This window comes from Coregonus clupeaformis, chromosome 35 (genome assembly GCF_020615455.1).
Source record: "Coregonus clupeaformis isolate EN_2021a chromosome 35, ASM2061545v1, whole genome shotgun sequence".
NCBI classification, from domain to species: Eukaryota; Metazoa; Chordata; class Actinopteri; order Salmoniformes; family Salmonidae; genus Coregonus; species Coregonus clupeaformis.
Window position 1 is genome coordinate 12,327,767 of NC_059226.1, and position 18,052 is coordinate 12,345,818.

Here is an 18,052-nt window from a genome sequence, read left to right on the forward strand (position 1 = left end):
GTGGAGCGCTTCAGAGATGCGTCTCTCCAACAGCACCCTGGAGAGGCATGCTGAGAATGGTCAAGCAAAATATTTTGCGCCTTTGACAAAGTGGGTACTGCTTATCAAAGGGCGGCATCAGCGCTCACCTAAAAAGCCCATATGCCACTGGTTGAGAAATTAATTGTTTTGGGGCAGAATTATGTGAGGTTTTATGTGTGTTGGAGGTGCGTCTTGGTCAGTTTAGCTCAGAAAAGGCAGCCCTCCTCAATCTGCCGCCACAGGCGGCTGCCTAATGAGCGGGCCGGAAGTAGATATATGAGATTTGAATTCAGAAGAGTTAGAGGGTGTTGAGTTTCCCGTCCTCCCAGGCCGTTGGCATGGTGCAGGAGCAATAGGGTCAAAGTAGTGGATTTTTAATGAGTGTAAGGTCAGTTGGAAGGGTGTATTTCCTTTCCCCCCTTTTGTATCACGAAGTATAATGGATTTATATTATAGTCCAGTTGGGGGCGGTAATGCAAGATATTTGATGCCAACCGCCGTTAAACTCCAAAGAAGAAGAAGGACTCTTCACAGTTTGTCCACGCGGGTTGGTGTTTAGACGAAAGCAGCGCTAGTTGAGCACCAATAACAAGAAGATCATGGGGAAAAATAAACAGACGAAACTCGCAGAGGCATTTAAACAAGGTGCTACGACTGGGCAAAATCCAAGGTAACGCTGACCAGCTGGTTCGCTCTTCTTTGTCCTACAGGCTTGCTAGCAATCTAAGTTAGCATGCTAGCTATCTTGAGTTAGGTACCCAGTTAGCAATGAGCACTCGGGAGGCCGAAGTCCCTCCAGTCCAGAGTGGTCGCACGCCAAGCGACAGCTTTCTTGCCCATCGCCTCATTAACGGGTGCCCGCGATAAACCGCTTTGTTAAGTGGCAGCCGTGCTACCGGCGTTCACGTGCCGTTTTCCTCACCCGCCCTTTACCCCGCCTTTCTCCCGACCCGCGACACTACAGATGTCAGTCGGAGGCAAGACACTTTTTCAGCATCAAGCCAGCAGCATGCCTACTCCATGTTAAATATATATTCGATTTTTATTATTTAAGGTACATTGGATGGCATGTCCATTTGGAAAAGTACTGTAAATGATTGTGTGTGCAGAATATATCGGATAACGGGCCAGTCCTGATCACCTGAATCCACTGGTAACGACACATTTTATTGTCATGTACTTGCTTCTCACACAGTGCAATGTCGACAAAAGTGACAGTAATCAAATACAGTAAAACTTCAATTAATTGCCCAGGCATTTATTTGCTTACATTTTAGTCATTTAGCAGACGCTCTTATCCAGAGCGACTTACAGGAGCAATTAGGGTTAAGTGCCTTGCTCAAGGGCACATCGACAGATTTTTCACCTAGTCGGCTCGGGGATTAGAACCAGCGACCTTTCGGTTACTGGCACAACGCTCTTAACCACTAAGCTACCTGCTTAAATCACTGGACTCAGCAGTCGCTTATTAGAGACAGGCTTCTATTTGAGCCAGGATATTTCATTAATGCACAGTCTCCTCTGAACAGTTGATGTGGAGATGTGCCTGTTACTTGAACTCTGAAGCATTTATTTGGGCTGCAATTTCTGAGGCTGGTAACTAAGTAACTTATCCTCTGCAGCAGAGGTAACTCTGGGTCTTCCATTCCTGTGGCGGTCCTCATGAGAGCCAGTTTCATCATAGTGCTTGATGTTTTTTGCGACTGCACTTGAAGAAATTTCAAAGTTCTTTAAAATGTTCCATATTGACTGACCTTCATGTCTTCAAGTAATGATGGACTGTTGTTTCTCTATGCTTATTTGAGCTGTTCTTGCCATAATATGGACTTGGTCTTTTACCAAATAGAGCTATCTTCTGTATACCCCCCTACCTTGTCACAACACAACTGATTGGCTCAAACGCATTAAGAAGGAAAACAATTCCACAAATTAACTTTTAACAAGGCACACCTGTTAATTTAAATGCATTCCAGGTGACTACCTCATGAAGCTGGTTGAGAGAATGCCAAGAGTGTGCAAAGCTGTCATCAAGGCAAAGGGTGGCTATTTGAAGAATCTCAAATCTAAAATATATTTTGATTTGTTTAACACTTTTGTGGTTACTAAATTAATCCATATGTGTTATTTCATAGTTTTGATGTCTTCACTAATATTCTACAATGTAGAAAATTTTAAAAATAAAGAAAAACCCTTGAATGAGTAGGTGTTCTAAAACGTTTGACCGGTAGTGTATTTCCCTCCCCCACCCCCTATATTTTATATAAATTTATTGTGACAGTCTAAAGACAGATGGCAGATATTGCCAATATGGATTCACATTTGTTGGTAACTGTTATGTTCTTACCTTCATGTCTGCAACCCAAACTTGGCACCGTTGGCCCGATGTAGTGTCTCACTCCTGGCCCTGTGTGAAACAATAACGTTACATTGAAATTACGTAAATACTGTGCAAGAAAGAACAGATAGCCCAGATAAAGTGAATGTAACGTTATAGGGTTGGGAGATATTACGATATAATCGGAAATAAATTATGTTTGACAGACATCGTCGATTGCAACGACATCGTGATGTGGTCGACGATAGTTTTTATATATTTAGATTCTTTACAGATAGTTTAACCTATTTGAACATGAGTCTGGCAGCGCACAGCCGGGCGACATGCCAAATGACCTACCTATTCCTATTAGCCCTTTTCAATAAATCTGTGTTAGGTAGGTAGCCTTCTATAAACTTAATGCAAGAATAGGCCTACATTGTAGATTGTAGATGGAGTGGAGAGTGCCAAAAGCTGCGCAAAATGTCATAACATTTCTCTCGCTCACCTCCAATGTCTGATGATCATGGGCCTTTTGGACACTCTGTCTGGCTTGTTTTAAAGTTAGTCCCAATCCCCATTTTTTGTAATGTGACTTGTTGGCCTAAGCATGTCTTTCATGATCAACTTTCAAATGAATCTAGGAGTCCAGTAACACAGTTCTATCTCAGAAAGTTGTATGCTTGTGAATAGCCTCATTAAAAACATGATATGATAATATTGAGAGAGAGAGTGAACCAACAATTGCAAGATAGAATAATCGAATGGGAAGTTTAAACAAACCTTATACGTTTCTGGCCACCTGACCAAAGCTTTAGGATAAAGCTTCCGGAAAAATCCTTGCAAACCAAACAGCCAACACTGGTCTACACTAGGCTACTTTCAATACAATTTACAGTAAATGTTACTTGTGCAAGTTAAACTTCAAAACAGATATTTATATAATTGTGGAAGTGTTTATTCATATACTTGAATTGTGCAACGGGCATTACATAAGCTCCCACAGCAGTGGGAACAAAACATAAATGTCGCCTATAAAAAGCGTAACCCACATTTGGATAGGCTACAAATGACAATGAATAAAGTAAACAAAATAAGTATGAAATTAACCAAATCAATTACAGTGCAAATAAGTTTATGGCACACAACAGAATATTTTAGGCTAGGCTACATTTATTTAGAATAAGACGCATCTGTGTTCCTGTACCCAAGAAAGCAAAGGTAACTGAACCAAATAATAATAATAATAATAATAATAATATGCCATTTAGCAGACGCTTTTATCCAAAGCGACTTACAGTCATGCGTGCATACATTTTTGTGTATGGGTGGTCCCGGGGATCGAACCCACTACCTTGGCGTTACAAGCGCCGTGCTCTACCAGCTGAGCTACAGAGGAGTTGTTGCTATGCAAACAACCCCGTCATTTCACCTTTCATCTTGACCTGCAAAAAGCCCTTATCCATATACGAGTCAGTCTACAATTGCATATGAACATCACATACACTAATACAACTTCCCTAACATTCCTTTGAGATATTCAGATTCATTCTGCTTGTCTAGCTAAGCAGTAACTAGGGAAAGATTTAGTAACCATACATTATGAATGAAGAAGATAAAACAACCATGATGTTCTGTTCTGAGGCCTCCCCATGAGACTTCTATATCACGTTGTATCAAACTCCAATCTGTCCTGAGTGGGTTTCAGTCTGAGCCGTATGTATCCATGGATAGAACTCTGTCAGGTCTGTAGGTCTAGCTCTGTTTAACAGGCCTTCTTTTAGGTTCTAGAAGCCCAAGTTCTGGGTTGTGTTCAATAGAGAGAAACGTTTTCAAACTTAATGAAACAGGAAGGTACTACTACCTGAACATGTCCAATAAGAACACAGATTTACATTTTCTGTTGCAAAGTGTTATGCTACGGTGTTCCCTAATGAACAGGACCCTGTTCAGATCCACTATAGGGTATTTTATCTGGCCCCTCTGCGCTGCACCACGATGGTTCCTGCTACAATGTCATACACAGTCCTGTTGTGTTGGAAGAAGAGGAGGATAATGAAGACGGGGAACAGGAAGGCGATGGAGAAGTTCTTGTTCAACGCCCGCACCGTGGAAGCTGACAGGGTGACGTTAATGCCGGCACCACCAGTACCCGGTTAGGTCGGACCAGGACTGAACTGTTACATGTCACGACCCGAAGACCCAGGAGGAACTTCCCCGGGGTGGCACCGCCCGCACCCCAGATACAGATGATCTCATAGAAACAGACCAGCAACCTGTAGACCAGAGCTACTGCCATCATCTTCTGCAGGTCCTCCATAGATGTGTTCTCATCTATCTCCTCAACTATGAAGTGGGTGATGAACTTAGTGATGTCCTTCATGCCACTAAGGTGCATAATCCACAGGATGATGGTTGCCTTGATGCAAAATAAAATAAAAAAGTCCACTGTCTCGGCTAGGAATCTGTGGAGGGGAGAAGGGATGGTGTATTCCCGACCTGCTTGAGGTGACCCGTAGCACTCACCTCTGTCATCATCAAATCAAATCAAATTTTGCCTCATTTGCCGAATACAACAGGTGTAGACATTACAGTGAAATGCTTACTTACAAGCCCTTAACCAACAATGCAGTTTTTTAAGAAAAGAAAAAAAGTGTTAAGGGAAAAAATAGATAAGTAAAAAAGAATGAAAGAGCAGCAGTAAAATAAAGTAACAGTAGGGAGGTTATATACAGGGGGTACTGGTACAGAGTCAATGTGCGGGGGCACCGGTTAGTCGAGGTACTTGAGGTAATATGTACATGTGGGTAGAGTTAAAGTGACTATGCATGAATAATAAACAGAGTAGCAGCAGCGTAAAAGGTGGGGTGGGGTGGGGGGCAATGCAAAGAGTCTGGGTAGCCATGATTAGCTGTTCAGGAGTCTTCTGGCTTGGGGGTAGAAGCTGTTAAGAAGCATTTTGGACCTAGACTTGGCGCTCCAGTACTGCTTGCCGTGCGGTAGTAGAGAGAATAGTCTATGACTAGGGTGGCTGGAGTCTTTGACAATTTTTAGGGCCTTCCTCTGACATGAAATGCTTTGAGAGACTAGTCAAGTATCATATCACCTCTACCTTACCTGTCATCCTAGACCCACTTCAATTTGCTTACTGCCCCAATAGATCCACAGACGATGCAATCGCCATCACACTGCCCTATCCCATCTGGACAAGAGGAATACCTATGTAAGAATGCTGTTCATTGACTATAGCTCAGCATTCAACACCATAGTACCCTCCAAGCTCATCATTAAGCTCGATGCCCTGGGTCTGAGCCCCGCCCCCTGTGCAACTGGGTCCTGGACTTCCTGACGGGCAGCCCCCAGGTGGTGAAGGTAGGAAACATCTCCACTTCGCTGATCCTCAACATTGGGGCCCCACAAGGGTGCGTGCTCAGCTCCCTCCTGTACTCCCTGTTCACCCATGACTGCGTGGCCAAGCACGCCTCCAACTCAATCATCAAGTTTGCAGACGACACAACAGTAGTAGGCTTGATTACCAACAATGATGAGACAGCCTACAGGGAGGAGGTGAGGGCTCTGGGAGTGTGGTGCCAGGAGAATAACCTCTCACTCAATGTCAACAAAACAAAGGAGATGATCGTGGACTTCAGGAAACAGCAGAGGGTGCACCCCCCCTATCCACATCGACGGGACCGCAGTGGAGAAGGTGGAAAGCTTTAAGTTCCTTGGTGTACACATCACTGACAAACTGAAATGGTCCACCCACGCAGACAGTGTGGTGAGGAAGGCGCAACGGAGCCTCTTCAACCTCAGGAGGCTGAAAAAATGTGGCTTGGCACCTAAAACCCTCACAAACTTTTACAGATGCACAATTGAAAGCATCCTGTCGGGCTGTATTAGCGCCTGGTACGGCAACTGCACCGCCCGCAACGGCATGGCTCTCCAGAGGGTGGTGCGGTCTGCCGAATGCATTACCGGGGTCAAACTACCCGCCCTCCAGGATACCTACAGCACCTGATGTCACAGGAAGGCCGAAAAGATCATCAAGATCATCAAGGACAACAACTACCCAAGCCACTGCCTGTTCACCCCGCTATCATCCAGAAGGCGAGGTCAGTACAGGTGCATCAAAGCTGGGACAGAGAGAATGAAAAACAGCTTCCATCTCAAGGCCATTACACTGTTAAATAGCCATCACTAGCACATTAGAGGCTGCTGCTGCCTATTGAAATCACTGGCCACTTTAAGAAATGGAACACTTTAATAATGTTTACATATCTTGCATTACTCATCTCATGTGTATATACTGTATTCTATTATATTCTACAGTATCTTAGTCCATGCCACTCTGTCATTGCTTGTCCATATGTATATATTCTTAAATTCCATTCCTTATTTAGATGTGTGTATTAGGTATATGTTGTGAAATTGTTAGATATTACTTGTTAGATATTACTGCACTGTCGGAGCTAGAAGCACAAGCATTTCACTACACCCGCAATAACATCTGCTAAACACGTATGTGACAAATACAATTTGATTTGATTTGTGAATACAGGCTTTGAAAATTAAACATAAAAAGTGCAATTTAGAACCATTCTTTAAATTATACAGTGCATTCGGAAAGTATTCAGACCCCTTCACTTTTTCCACATTTTGTTACCTTACAGCTTTATTTCTAAAATGGATGAAATACATGTTTTTTCCTCATCAATCTACACACAATACCCCATAATGAGAAAGCAAAAACAGGTTTTTAGAAACGTTTGCACATTTATTAAACAGATACCTTATGTAAATAAGTATTCAGACCTTTTGCTATGGGACTCGAAATTGAGCTCAGGTGCATCCTGTTTCCATTGATCATCCTTGAGATGTCTCTACAACTTGATTGGAGTCCACTTGTGGTAAATTCAATTGGTTGGACATTATTTGGAAAGGCAAACACCTGTCTATATAAGGTCCCACCATTGACAGTGCATGTCAGAGCATAAACCAAGCCATGAGGTCGAAGGAATTGTCCTTAGAGTTCAGAGACAGGATTGTGTCGAGCCACAGATCTGGGGAAGGGTACCAAAAAATTTCTACATCATTGAAGATCCCCAAGAACACAGTGGCCTCCATCATTCTTAAATGGAAGAAGCTTGGAACCACAAAGACTTCCTAGAGCTGGCCGCCCGGCCGAACTGAGCAATCGGGGGAGAAGGGCCTTCGTCAGGGAGGTGACCAAGAACCCAATGGTCACTCTGACAGAGCTCCAGAGTTCCTCTGTGGAGATGGGAGAACCTTCCAGAAGGACAACCATCTCTGCAGCACTCCACCAATCAGGCCTTTATGGTAGTGGCCAGACGGAAGCCACTCTTCAGTAAAAGACAATGGACAGCCCACCTTGGAGTTTGCCAAAAGGCACCTAAAGACTCTCAGACCATGAGAAACGAGATTCTCTGGTCTGATGAAACCAAGACTGAACTCTTTGGCCTGAATGCTAAGCGTCACATCTGGAGGAAACATGGCACCATCCCTACGGTGAAGCATGGTGGTGGCAGCACCATGATGTGGGGATGTTTTTCAGCAGCAGGGACTGGGAGACTAGTCAGGATCGAGGGAAAGATGAACGGAGCGAAGTACAGAGAGATCCTTGATGAAAACCTGCTCCAGAGTGCTCAGGACCTCAGACTGGGGCGACGGTTCATCTTCCAACAGGACAACGACCCTAAGCACACAGTCAGGACAACGCAGGAGTGGATTCGCGACAAGTCTCTGAATGTCCTTGAGTGGCCCAGCCAGAGCCCGGACTTAAACCCGATTGAACATCTCTGGAGAGACCTGGAAATAGCTGTGTAGCTACGCTCACCATCCAACCTGACAGAGCTTGAGAGGATCTGCAGAGAAGAATGGGAGTAACTCCCCAAATACGGGTGTGCCAAGCTTGTAGCGTCATTCCCAAGAAGACTCGAGGCTGTAATCGGTGCCAAAGGTGCTTCAACAAGGTACTGAGTAAACTTCGCTTTGTCATTATGGGGTATTGTGTGTAGATTGCTGAGGAATTTATTTTATTTAATCCATTTTAGAATAAGGCTGTAACGTAACAAAAATGTGGAAAAAGTCAAGGGGTTTGAGTACTTTCCTAAGGCACTGTGTGTATGTATGTACAGTACCAGTCAAAAGTTTGGACACCTACTCATTCCAGGGTTTTTCTTTATTTTTACTATTTTCTACATTGTAGAATAATAGTGAATACATCAAAATTATGAAATAACACAAATTAAATCATGTAGTAACCAACAAAAGTGTTAAACAAATCAAAATATATATTTTTATTTGAGATTCTTCAAAGTAGCCACCCTTTGCCTTGATGACAGCTTTGCACACTCTTGGCATTCTCTCAACCAGCTTCACTTGAAATGCTTTTCCAACAGTGTTGAAGGAGTTCCCACATATGCTGAGCACTTGTTGGCTGCTTTTCCTTCACTCTGCGGTCCAACTCATCCCAAACCATTTCAAATGGGTTGAGGTTGGGTGATTGTGGAGGCCAGGTCATCTGATGCAGCACTCCTTCACTCTCCTTCTTGGTCAAATAGCCCTTACTCAGCCTGGAGGTGTGTTGGGTCATTGTCCTGTTGAAAAACAAATGATAGTCCCACTAAGCGCAAACCAGATGGGATGGCGTATTGCTGCAGAATGCTGTGGTAGCCATGCTGGTTTAGTGTGCCTTGAATTCTAAATAAATCATAGACAGTGTCACCAGCAAAGCACCATCACACCACCTCCTCCATGGTGGGACCCACACATGCGGAGATTATCCGTTCACCTATTCTGCGTCTCACAAAGACACAGCCTGGGATCGAACCCGGGTCTGTTGTGACGCCTCTAGCTCTGCGATTTTTTTTATTATGTTACAGGAGCTGTTCTACAAGTGGTCTGAGGCAGCTGTTAAATAATTAGCGTTTTCAAGTGCAGTTTTAGTAATGATAGATTTGGGAGATTTAACGATGCTCCTACGAAGTTTCTAACGTTTAATTTAGCCTTAAGATGCTTTTGGGAGACCGGGCACAGGTCCATCGCACGACGACTAAAGTGACTGGATTTAAAATACTTTCATAACTCGCCAAAGTAAAGATGTTGCTGGAGTGCTGACAAACTTGTGTCTGTATGCTCAAGCTTCTATTTCTCAAAAATGGATGAAATATTTTTAGCACTTTGTTTAACGCCAAACTAGCTATGGTCCATGCACATGCGTCTGATGCGCATGCCGCTCTTAGTGCACATCCGACGCATGCGCATGGACCTGAGATGGCCAAAACAAATGACCATGTGACCGAATGTTGTGATGACTTCCTATTTACACACTATTTTACTTAGACTAAATAAATGTCCTCTTTCTTTTTCCGTAAATGAATTGCCCCTCTAGCAAGAAGAAGCCTAAACGAGATGGCAAGCCTAGACAGGAGGAACATCTTGAGCAGATTCCCTTCCGCCTCCGAGAGATTATGAAAAGCAAGGAGAGGATGAAGATGGGGCCAAGCAAGACCAAGAAGATGAAAAAAGGTCAGTCATCATGCAATTCTAACCTCCAGTTTTTAATATCGTTCTAAATCCTTGATTAGGGCTATACATGAATGCCCATAGTATTAGCTGAGGTCTTTGATACTTATAAAAACTGACTTGTCTTTCTTAAAAGTTGAATTGAATTGAAGCTGGTATCCAGTATTCCTCATTTTCGTTTTCTGTCCTGTTCCTTATATTCTTGATTCTTTACTTGGATCCCATTAGCTGAAGCCATCGCCCTCACTCCCAAACCCAAGCCAGGGGACGCTACACTTGGAGATATCCCTGTTCCACACTTCCGTAGAAAGAAGAAGGAGAGTGAGAAGTCGTACCTGCGGAGGATGGGCAACGAGGCGCAGCACGTCCTCTTCCTCACCAAGAACCAGATAGAGAGACACCCGGAGAGGGAGCTAGAGGAGCAGGAGAAACCTGCTGGCACCGGGAAATGCAAGTCTGACAAGAAGAAAGAGTGAGTGGAGCCAGACAAACATTCTGTTCCTCAATTCCAACCCAACCCCTAGCCCCTCCTTTCGTTTAGGCCTACACGTATGAATTGATTGTTGTTTTTGTTTAAAAACATTTTTACTTTGTTGTTTATTGGTTTAACGCAGCGTTTCCCAAACTAGGTGTCACGACCCCATGTGGGGTTGCCTGATTTTGGAAATGGGGTCGCAAGAGAAACACTGAAATAGAAATGGATAAAATGCTCTGGTTGTTGAAATAAACAGCGGTTTCTGTTTTCTTCCTACACATGTGGCTCTATCTATTGAACGGTTTAAGCTACAAAATATTATGACCCCATCACTGAAAGTTAAGACCCTAAGGAACATGTGTCTTCTGTTTCCCTCTACCATGCCCACAAGCCGGGCAGAACTCATTAGAACAGAGTAGACAAGACCAGGCACTAAATCAGACTGGAGAAAAAAGAACATCATCAACGATTATGTGCTTTTCCTGGACAGAAGATCATACAAAAGTATTGCCTGGTGATCTTCTGAATTTCCCAATACCTTTCTAATGCATTTGTCACTTCAAACCATACTTCCTTCAGATTGAAATACTGTCAAAAGTACTTTCGGACTGATTTGTAATCGACTGTCATAGCCCCTGGGATCTCCAAAAAATACAAAAAATATAAATGGAAAAGACTAAGTTTAAGGTTGAGTGTGATGTTACCCGCTTTCTACAGCGTGATGACCAAATGAATTTGCCCCGGTGTGATGATAAAGTTAACAAACTAAAAATATCCAACCCCTTCAGATCTACAGTAGTGTCTAGGGAGGAGGGGTTAGGGGTTGATTTGAAATGTAGCCTTTGTATGTAGTCTCAAAGGTAGTGGTCTCAAATTCAACCCTTTATAGTTTGTCCTCTCCTGTATGACCGCAGGTATGATAAAAGCCGGCTGGACAGGCTACATAAGAAGAAACTGGACAGGCGGGAAGAGAAGGCAGAAAACGACATGTTCATAGGTATGTATGGATTTTCAGCAGATTATGCTGTACATCAGGTCATTAGAGATGTATACATGCTGCCATCATCTAATTCCCTATCCCTTAATTTTTAGATGAAGTTGCCTTTGGAGAAGTTGCCATGGCACCACCGACTCTGAGTATCAAGCCCAGGAAGGCACTGATCAAGCCCCAGGTAAGTGTGCGTGTGAGTACGTAAAAAGAGCTATCCTCGTTTGAATCATATCACTCCCCAGAGGGGTATACTACGATGCAAGCTAGATTACTCTGGATTTGCTAAAGCTAGCCTGCTTCGGTTAGCTTCACATTCCAGCTCAGGCTTCATCCATGTTACGATGGTAGATATTGATCGTCCACCTGCCGTCTACTCGAGCCTGCTCAAGCCGAGCTTGTAACTGCGTGCTCATGCCGCACAAGGCTAGTCGATCAAAAGTCATAAAGGTTTACTTTGCTGGAAGTTTCAAGTGCATCCTGTCATTATTAAATGTATAATGTAATACGTATTTTAATATTAGCTTTGTAATTTTTTGTATTAATAAAATATTGAATCAGTCATCTTCCTTAAATGAAGGGGATGATGACTTGCGGCTCAGGCACTTAATTCAGGATAAGTGAAGTTAGCCCTGGATTCGTTGCCTGGTTAAAAGGTGAGCCACTTTAGTGTCACCGGTTATCCGAGTTGAACTCTGAGTTGACCAAAGTTAGCTCGCTAACTCCTCTAGCTCACGTCATAGTACACCACTCTGGCATCTTAGAGTAGTGCTGATCTAGGATCAGTTTTGCTTTTTAGATCCCAATGAATAAGATGTAAAGAAAAATATATTTAACCATTATTTTGACAGGGAAGTCATACTGAGACTAGGGTCTCTTTTTACAGATGAACCCTGCATAAATACTGTACTTCAAACGCATACAATATACAAAATTACAAAACCTACTAAGAAAAACACACATTTATCAACATTGAGGTCTCCGATCATTACTCAAAACTGTCCAAGGGGGGACCAGAACATCTCATTTCAGTGAGTTCTGTAAGTTGTTCCACATAAAGGGTGCAAAAAAACTAAAAGCAGCTCTCTGTGGAGACCGAAGGGGCCAAATCCAGTCTCAGGCTTGGTTTATCTACAAAGCCCTCATGCAGACACTTCCTATGTATCTATCATCATTAATTCAATTTAGACTGACAAATTACCAAACCCAGTCTCAGGCCTGCTCGCTCCTTACATTTTTGATACAAAAGACAATGGTGAGTTCTATAACCATCACCAGTAATAAACCTAAGGGCACAATGAAAAACAACATCTAGTGGTTTAAGTGTAGATGCTGCTGCATGCATGTAGATAATATCCCCATAATCTATAATAGACATAGGTTGCCTGGACAACTTCATTCCTATTAACAAAAGTCAGACATGCTTTGTTTCTGTAAAATAAACCAACCTTGAACTTCAACAACTTAATCAGCTCAGTGACATGTTTTTTAAATGACAGTTTGTCATCAAGCCATATACCAAGATATTTGTCGGAAGGAAAGAACTCAATTTGTGTACCGTTCAAACTGGTCATTTACTAATTGTATTCAAATCTGGGTTATGGGACCTAGAAGAAAGCATGTTTTGTTTGCATTTAGCACTAAGTTTAGATCCAATAGTAACCTCTGCAGTGCTTGAAAATCATACTTCAAATGTGAAAAGGCTTGGCCAACTGATGGAGCAATAGAACACAAGACTATTAGCTGCGTATAAATGAATATACAATTTGAGAGAAATTAGCTTTTTGTGTGTATGTAACATCATTTATTTCAGCTCATGAATCATGGGACCATCACTTTACATGTTGCATTTATATTTTTGTTCAGGATAGATTGTAAACAGTAATGGGCCGAGTATCGAAGCTTTGGCCACCCCTTTATGTAACTCGAGGAACTCCGATTTGACCCCATCTACCTTGATGGCCTGAGTTCTGTCATTGAGATAATTATGAAACCATCAGCAAGCCAACCCAACCCTATCGAGGACAGCTTATTCAACGGAATAACATGGTCTACAGTACCAAACGCTTGACAGGTCTACAAACATGGCAGCACAATTCTTTCTATCATCGAAGTCATTTGCAATATCATTTACAACAAGCATGGTAGCCGAAGTGGTGCCGTGTTTAGGTCTGAATCCAGATTGATTAACATTAAGAATACCATTTATAGATAGAAAATAACTTAATTGGTTGACCAATAATTTTTAATATTTTCAGAAGACAAGGGAGCCTGGAAATGGGTAGATAATTATCAAGATCACTTCTATCCCCGCTCTTATGGAGAGGTAGCACAAAAGCTGCATTTCACACTTTTGTAATAATTCCATGGATGGGGGGGACTGATCCTAGATCAGCACTCCTACTCTGAGACTCTTTATGAATACAGGCTCAGATGAATGGCTCTAGACTATTGAATAATGTTAGTCCATCTTCTCTCTCCCCTCCAGGGTGTGTGTAAGGGTCTCCTGCTGAACTCTCTGCTAGGCCAGACCCAGTTCTCCACAGCCAAGCCGTCCATGGCCAGACAGAGGATGATGGAGGAGGAGAGGCAGCGGGTCGTGCAGGCCTACCGCCACCTGAAGAAACAGAAGCAGCATCAGCAGGAGGCCAAGGCAGCTGGGATAGACAAGCTGAAGAACCTCCAGTGAGACTCCAGTCGGACACGAGCTGTGGTCCCATTCTCTGCCTTGCTCCCTCAAGGTGTGCACTTCTTACTTACACTCCCCTTGCATCACTGTATTTGCACAGTGATGCAACTTATGACATCTTCAAATGGGGGACTAGATCTATAAAGTGCTTTCATTTCTAAATGGCCAATCAGATAAGTATGAAAATGCCCTCAAATAAAAGGTGACATTCTGTCCTATCACCTCAAATCCAAAATGCTGGAGAATAGAGCCAAATTAAAAATTGTGTGGACTGGTGTAAGAAATATGGTGGAAAGTCTGGAAACCCCTGTAGAACTATTCTTAAATCAATGCTTTTTAATTAAATGGAGGCGAGGGAGCAAGTGCACATTTCAGGGTGAAGGGTAGGGAATTTGGCTGCATTGAAGATGACGCACCAAATCCAAGTGGAACCAGATGGAGGGGACAAGGGTTAGCTCATCTGATCACCAAGCAGTTCATATTCCTTTCCCAATCTGCAGTGAGTTTTTGTGGACACTGGGATGGTTTCTGGCTATTGTGGAAAGGACCAGACCTCCTCAGCACATATGGACTGATTCACTGTTTCTCCTTGAATAGGTAGCTTTCCTTCCTACCTACCTAGAGGCCTTGCCATTTATGTCAGGTACTTCTGACTGTCAGTTGATACAGAAAACAGTGGCACTATCTTCTCTTGTGGCAATGCATGACTGCTATGACATTGACATGACTCTGACTGTTTGGGGACTTTGAAAACGTCTTATTTTCCCATGCAGTTTGGATGGAATAAACCACATTATTTACGGCCCTGCTTTACCGAGCAAGAAAAGTTGGCACCTGTCATTCCCACTAGGTGGTAGTCAGGATGTCTAACATATAAACATCATCGGTACCTGTTGGGGATTCTTGTAATGTTATTAGTAATAATAATGATAATTTGTGTAGAGAATGTGGTATTGTTTTGAATAAAATGTAACATTGTAACTGCATACGGTTCCCAAATCATTAGGCTATAGCCTGTCACTACTGCAGGTGCTGTTTATGTCATACTTTGTTGCCAGTATGGCAAGTAGTTCAAATAATGTATTTCAATTGCATTTGTCAATATTTGTATAGAGATGGTAGTTTCACGACACTTTAAGAGTGTACTCCTAATCTCAGCTCGTTACCTGTATAAAAGACACCTGGGAGCCAGAAATCTTTCTGATTGAGAGGGGGTCAAATACTTATTTCCCTCATTAAAATGCAAATCAATTTATAACATTTTTTACATGCGTTTTTCTGGATTTTGTTGTTGTTATTCTGTCTCTCACTGTTCAAATAAACCTACCATTAAAATGTATAGACTGATCATGTCTTTGTCAGTGGGCAAACGTACAAAATCAGCAGGGGATCAAATACTTTTTTCCCTCACTGTAGATACTTTTGTACCCGTTTCCTCCAGCATCTTCACAAGGTCCTCTGCTGTTGTTCTGGGATTGATTTTCACTTTTCGAACCAAAGTACGTTCATCTCTAGGAGACAGAACGCGTCTCCTTCCTGAGCGGTATGACGGCTACATAGTCCCATGGTGTTTATACTTGCGTACTATTGTTTGTACAGATGAACGTGGTACCTTCAGGCGTTTGGAAATTGCTCCCAAGGATGAACCAGACTTGTGGAGGTCTACCATTTATTTTCTGAGGTCTTGGCTGATTTCTTTTGATTTTCCCATGATGTCAAGCAAAGAGGCACTGAGTTTGAAGGTAGGCATTGAAATACATCCAGAGGTACACCTCCAATTGACTCAAATTATGTCAATTAGCCTATCAGAAGCTTCTAAAGCCATGATATCATTTTCTGGAATTTTTCCAAGCTGTTTAAAGGCACAGTAAACTTCTGACCCACTGGAATTGTGATACTGTGAATTAAGTGAAATAATCTGTCTGTAAACAATTGTTGAAAAATTACTTGTCATGCACAAAGTAGATGTCCTAACCGACTTGCCAAAACTATAGTTTGTTAACAAGAAATTTGTGGAGTGGTTGAAAAACAAGTTTTAATGAGTCCAACCTAAGTGTATGTAAACTTCCGACTTCAACTGTATGTGTGTGTGTGTGTGTGTGTGTGTATATACAGTGAGGGAAAAAAGTATTTGATCCCCTGCTGATTTTGTATGTTTGCCCACTGACAAAGACATGATCAGTCTATAATTTTAATGGTAGGCGATGGTCTTGTAGCCCATTCCAGCCTTGTGTAGGTCTACAATCTAGTCCCTGACATCCTTGGAGAGCTCTTTGGTCTTGGCCATGGTGGAGAGTTTGGAATCTGATTGATTGATTGCTTCTGTGGACAGGTGTCTTTTTATACAGGTAACAAACTGAGATTAGGAGCACTCCCTTTAAGAGTGTGCAGTGGTTTTTGTCTTGGAACTCTGCCATGCAGGCCATTTTTGCCCAGTCTCTTTCTTATGGTGGAGTCATGAACACTGACCTTAACTGAGGCAAGTGAGGCCAGCAGCTCTTTGGATGTTGTTGTGGGGTCTTTTGTGACCTCTTGGATGAGTCTTCGCTGCGCTCTTGGGGTAATTTTAGTCGGCCGGCCACTCCTGGGAAGGTTCACCACTGTTCCATGTTTTCGCCATTTGTGGATAATTGCTCTCACTGTGGTTCGCTGGAGTCCCAAAGCTTTAGAAATGGCTTTATAACCTTTTCCAGACTGATGGATCTCAATTACTTTCTTTCTCATTTGTTCCTGAATTTCTTTGGATCTCGGCATGATGTCTAGCTTTTGAGGATCTTTTGGTCTACTTCACTTTGTCAGGCAGGTCCTATTTAAGTGATTCCTTGATTGAGAACAGATGTGGCAGTAATCAGGCCTGGGTGTGGCTAGAGGAATTGAACTCAGGTGTGATAAACCACAGTTGAGTTGTGTTATAACACGGGGGCAAACACTTTTTCACACAGGGCCATTAGGTTTGGATTTTGTTTTCCCTTAAGTTAATAATAACAACCTTAATTTCAAAACTGCATTTTGTGTTTACTTGTGTTATCTTTGACTAATATTTAAATTTGTTTGATGATCTGAAACATTTAAGTGTGACACATGCAAACAAATAAGAAATCAGGAAGGGGGCAAACACTTTTTCACACAACTGTATATATACAGTTGAAGTCGAAGTTTACATACACTTATGTTGGAGTCATTAAACTTGTTTTTCAACCACTCCACAAATTTCTTCGTGTAGGACATCTACTTTGTGCATGACACAAGTAATTTTTCCAACAATTGTTTACAGACAGATTATTTTCAGCCGTCATACCGCTCAGGAAGGAGATGCGTTCTGTCTCCTAGAGATGAATGTACTTTGGTGCGAAAAGTGCGAATCCATCCCAGAATAACAGCAAAGGACCTTGTGAAGATGCTGGAGGAAACGGGTACAAAAGTATCTATATCCACAGTAAAACGAGTCCTATATCGACATAACCTGAAAGGCCGCTCAGCAAGGAAGAAGCCACTGGTCCAAAACCGCCATAAAAAAGCCAGACTACGGTTTGCAACTGCACATGGGGACAAAGATCTTACTTTTTGGAGAAATGTTCTCTGGTGTGATGAAACAAAAATAGAACTGTTTGGCCATAATGACCATTGTTATGTTTGGAGGAAAAAGGGGGTTACTTGCAAGCCGAAGAACACCATCCCAACCGTGAAGCACGGGGGTGGCAGCATCATGCTGTGGGGGTGCTTTGCTGCAGGAGGGACTGGTGCACTTCACAAAATAGATGGCATCATGAGGAAGGAAAATTATGTGGATATATTGAAGCAACATCTCAAGACATCAGTCAGGAAGTTTAAAGCTTGGTCGCAAATGGGTCTTCCAAATGGACAATGACCACAAGCATACTTCCAAAGTTGTGGCAAAATGGCTTAAGGACAACAAAGTCAAGGTATTGGAGTGGCCTGACCTCAATCCTATAGAACATTTGTGGGCAGAACTGAAAAAGCGTGTGTGAGCAAGGCGGCCTACAAACCTGACTCAGTTAC

General features: G+C 42.6%; 1 protein-coding gene across 1 annotated transcript; it reads left to right on the plus strand.

Moving 5' to 3' along the window:
- Window positions 1–538: 538 nt before the first annotated feature.
- Window positions 539–15,018, plus strand: ccdc137 (coiled-coil domain containing 137). The gene is made up of 6 exons (XM_041862457.1): window positions 539–691; window positions 9,747–9,883; window positions 10,109–10,352; window positions 11,270–11,352; window positions 11,448–11,527; window positions 13,832–15,018. Exons 1-6 carry the CDS (start codon window positions 621–623, stop codon window positions 14,030–14,032), a joined length of 816 nt encoding a protein of 271 aa, XP_041718391.1. The 5' UTR covers window positions 539–620; the 3' UTR covers window positions 14,033–15,018.
- The last annotated feature ends 3,034 nt before the right edge of the window (window positions 15,019–18,052 follow it).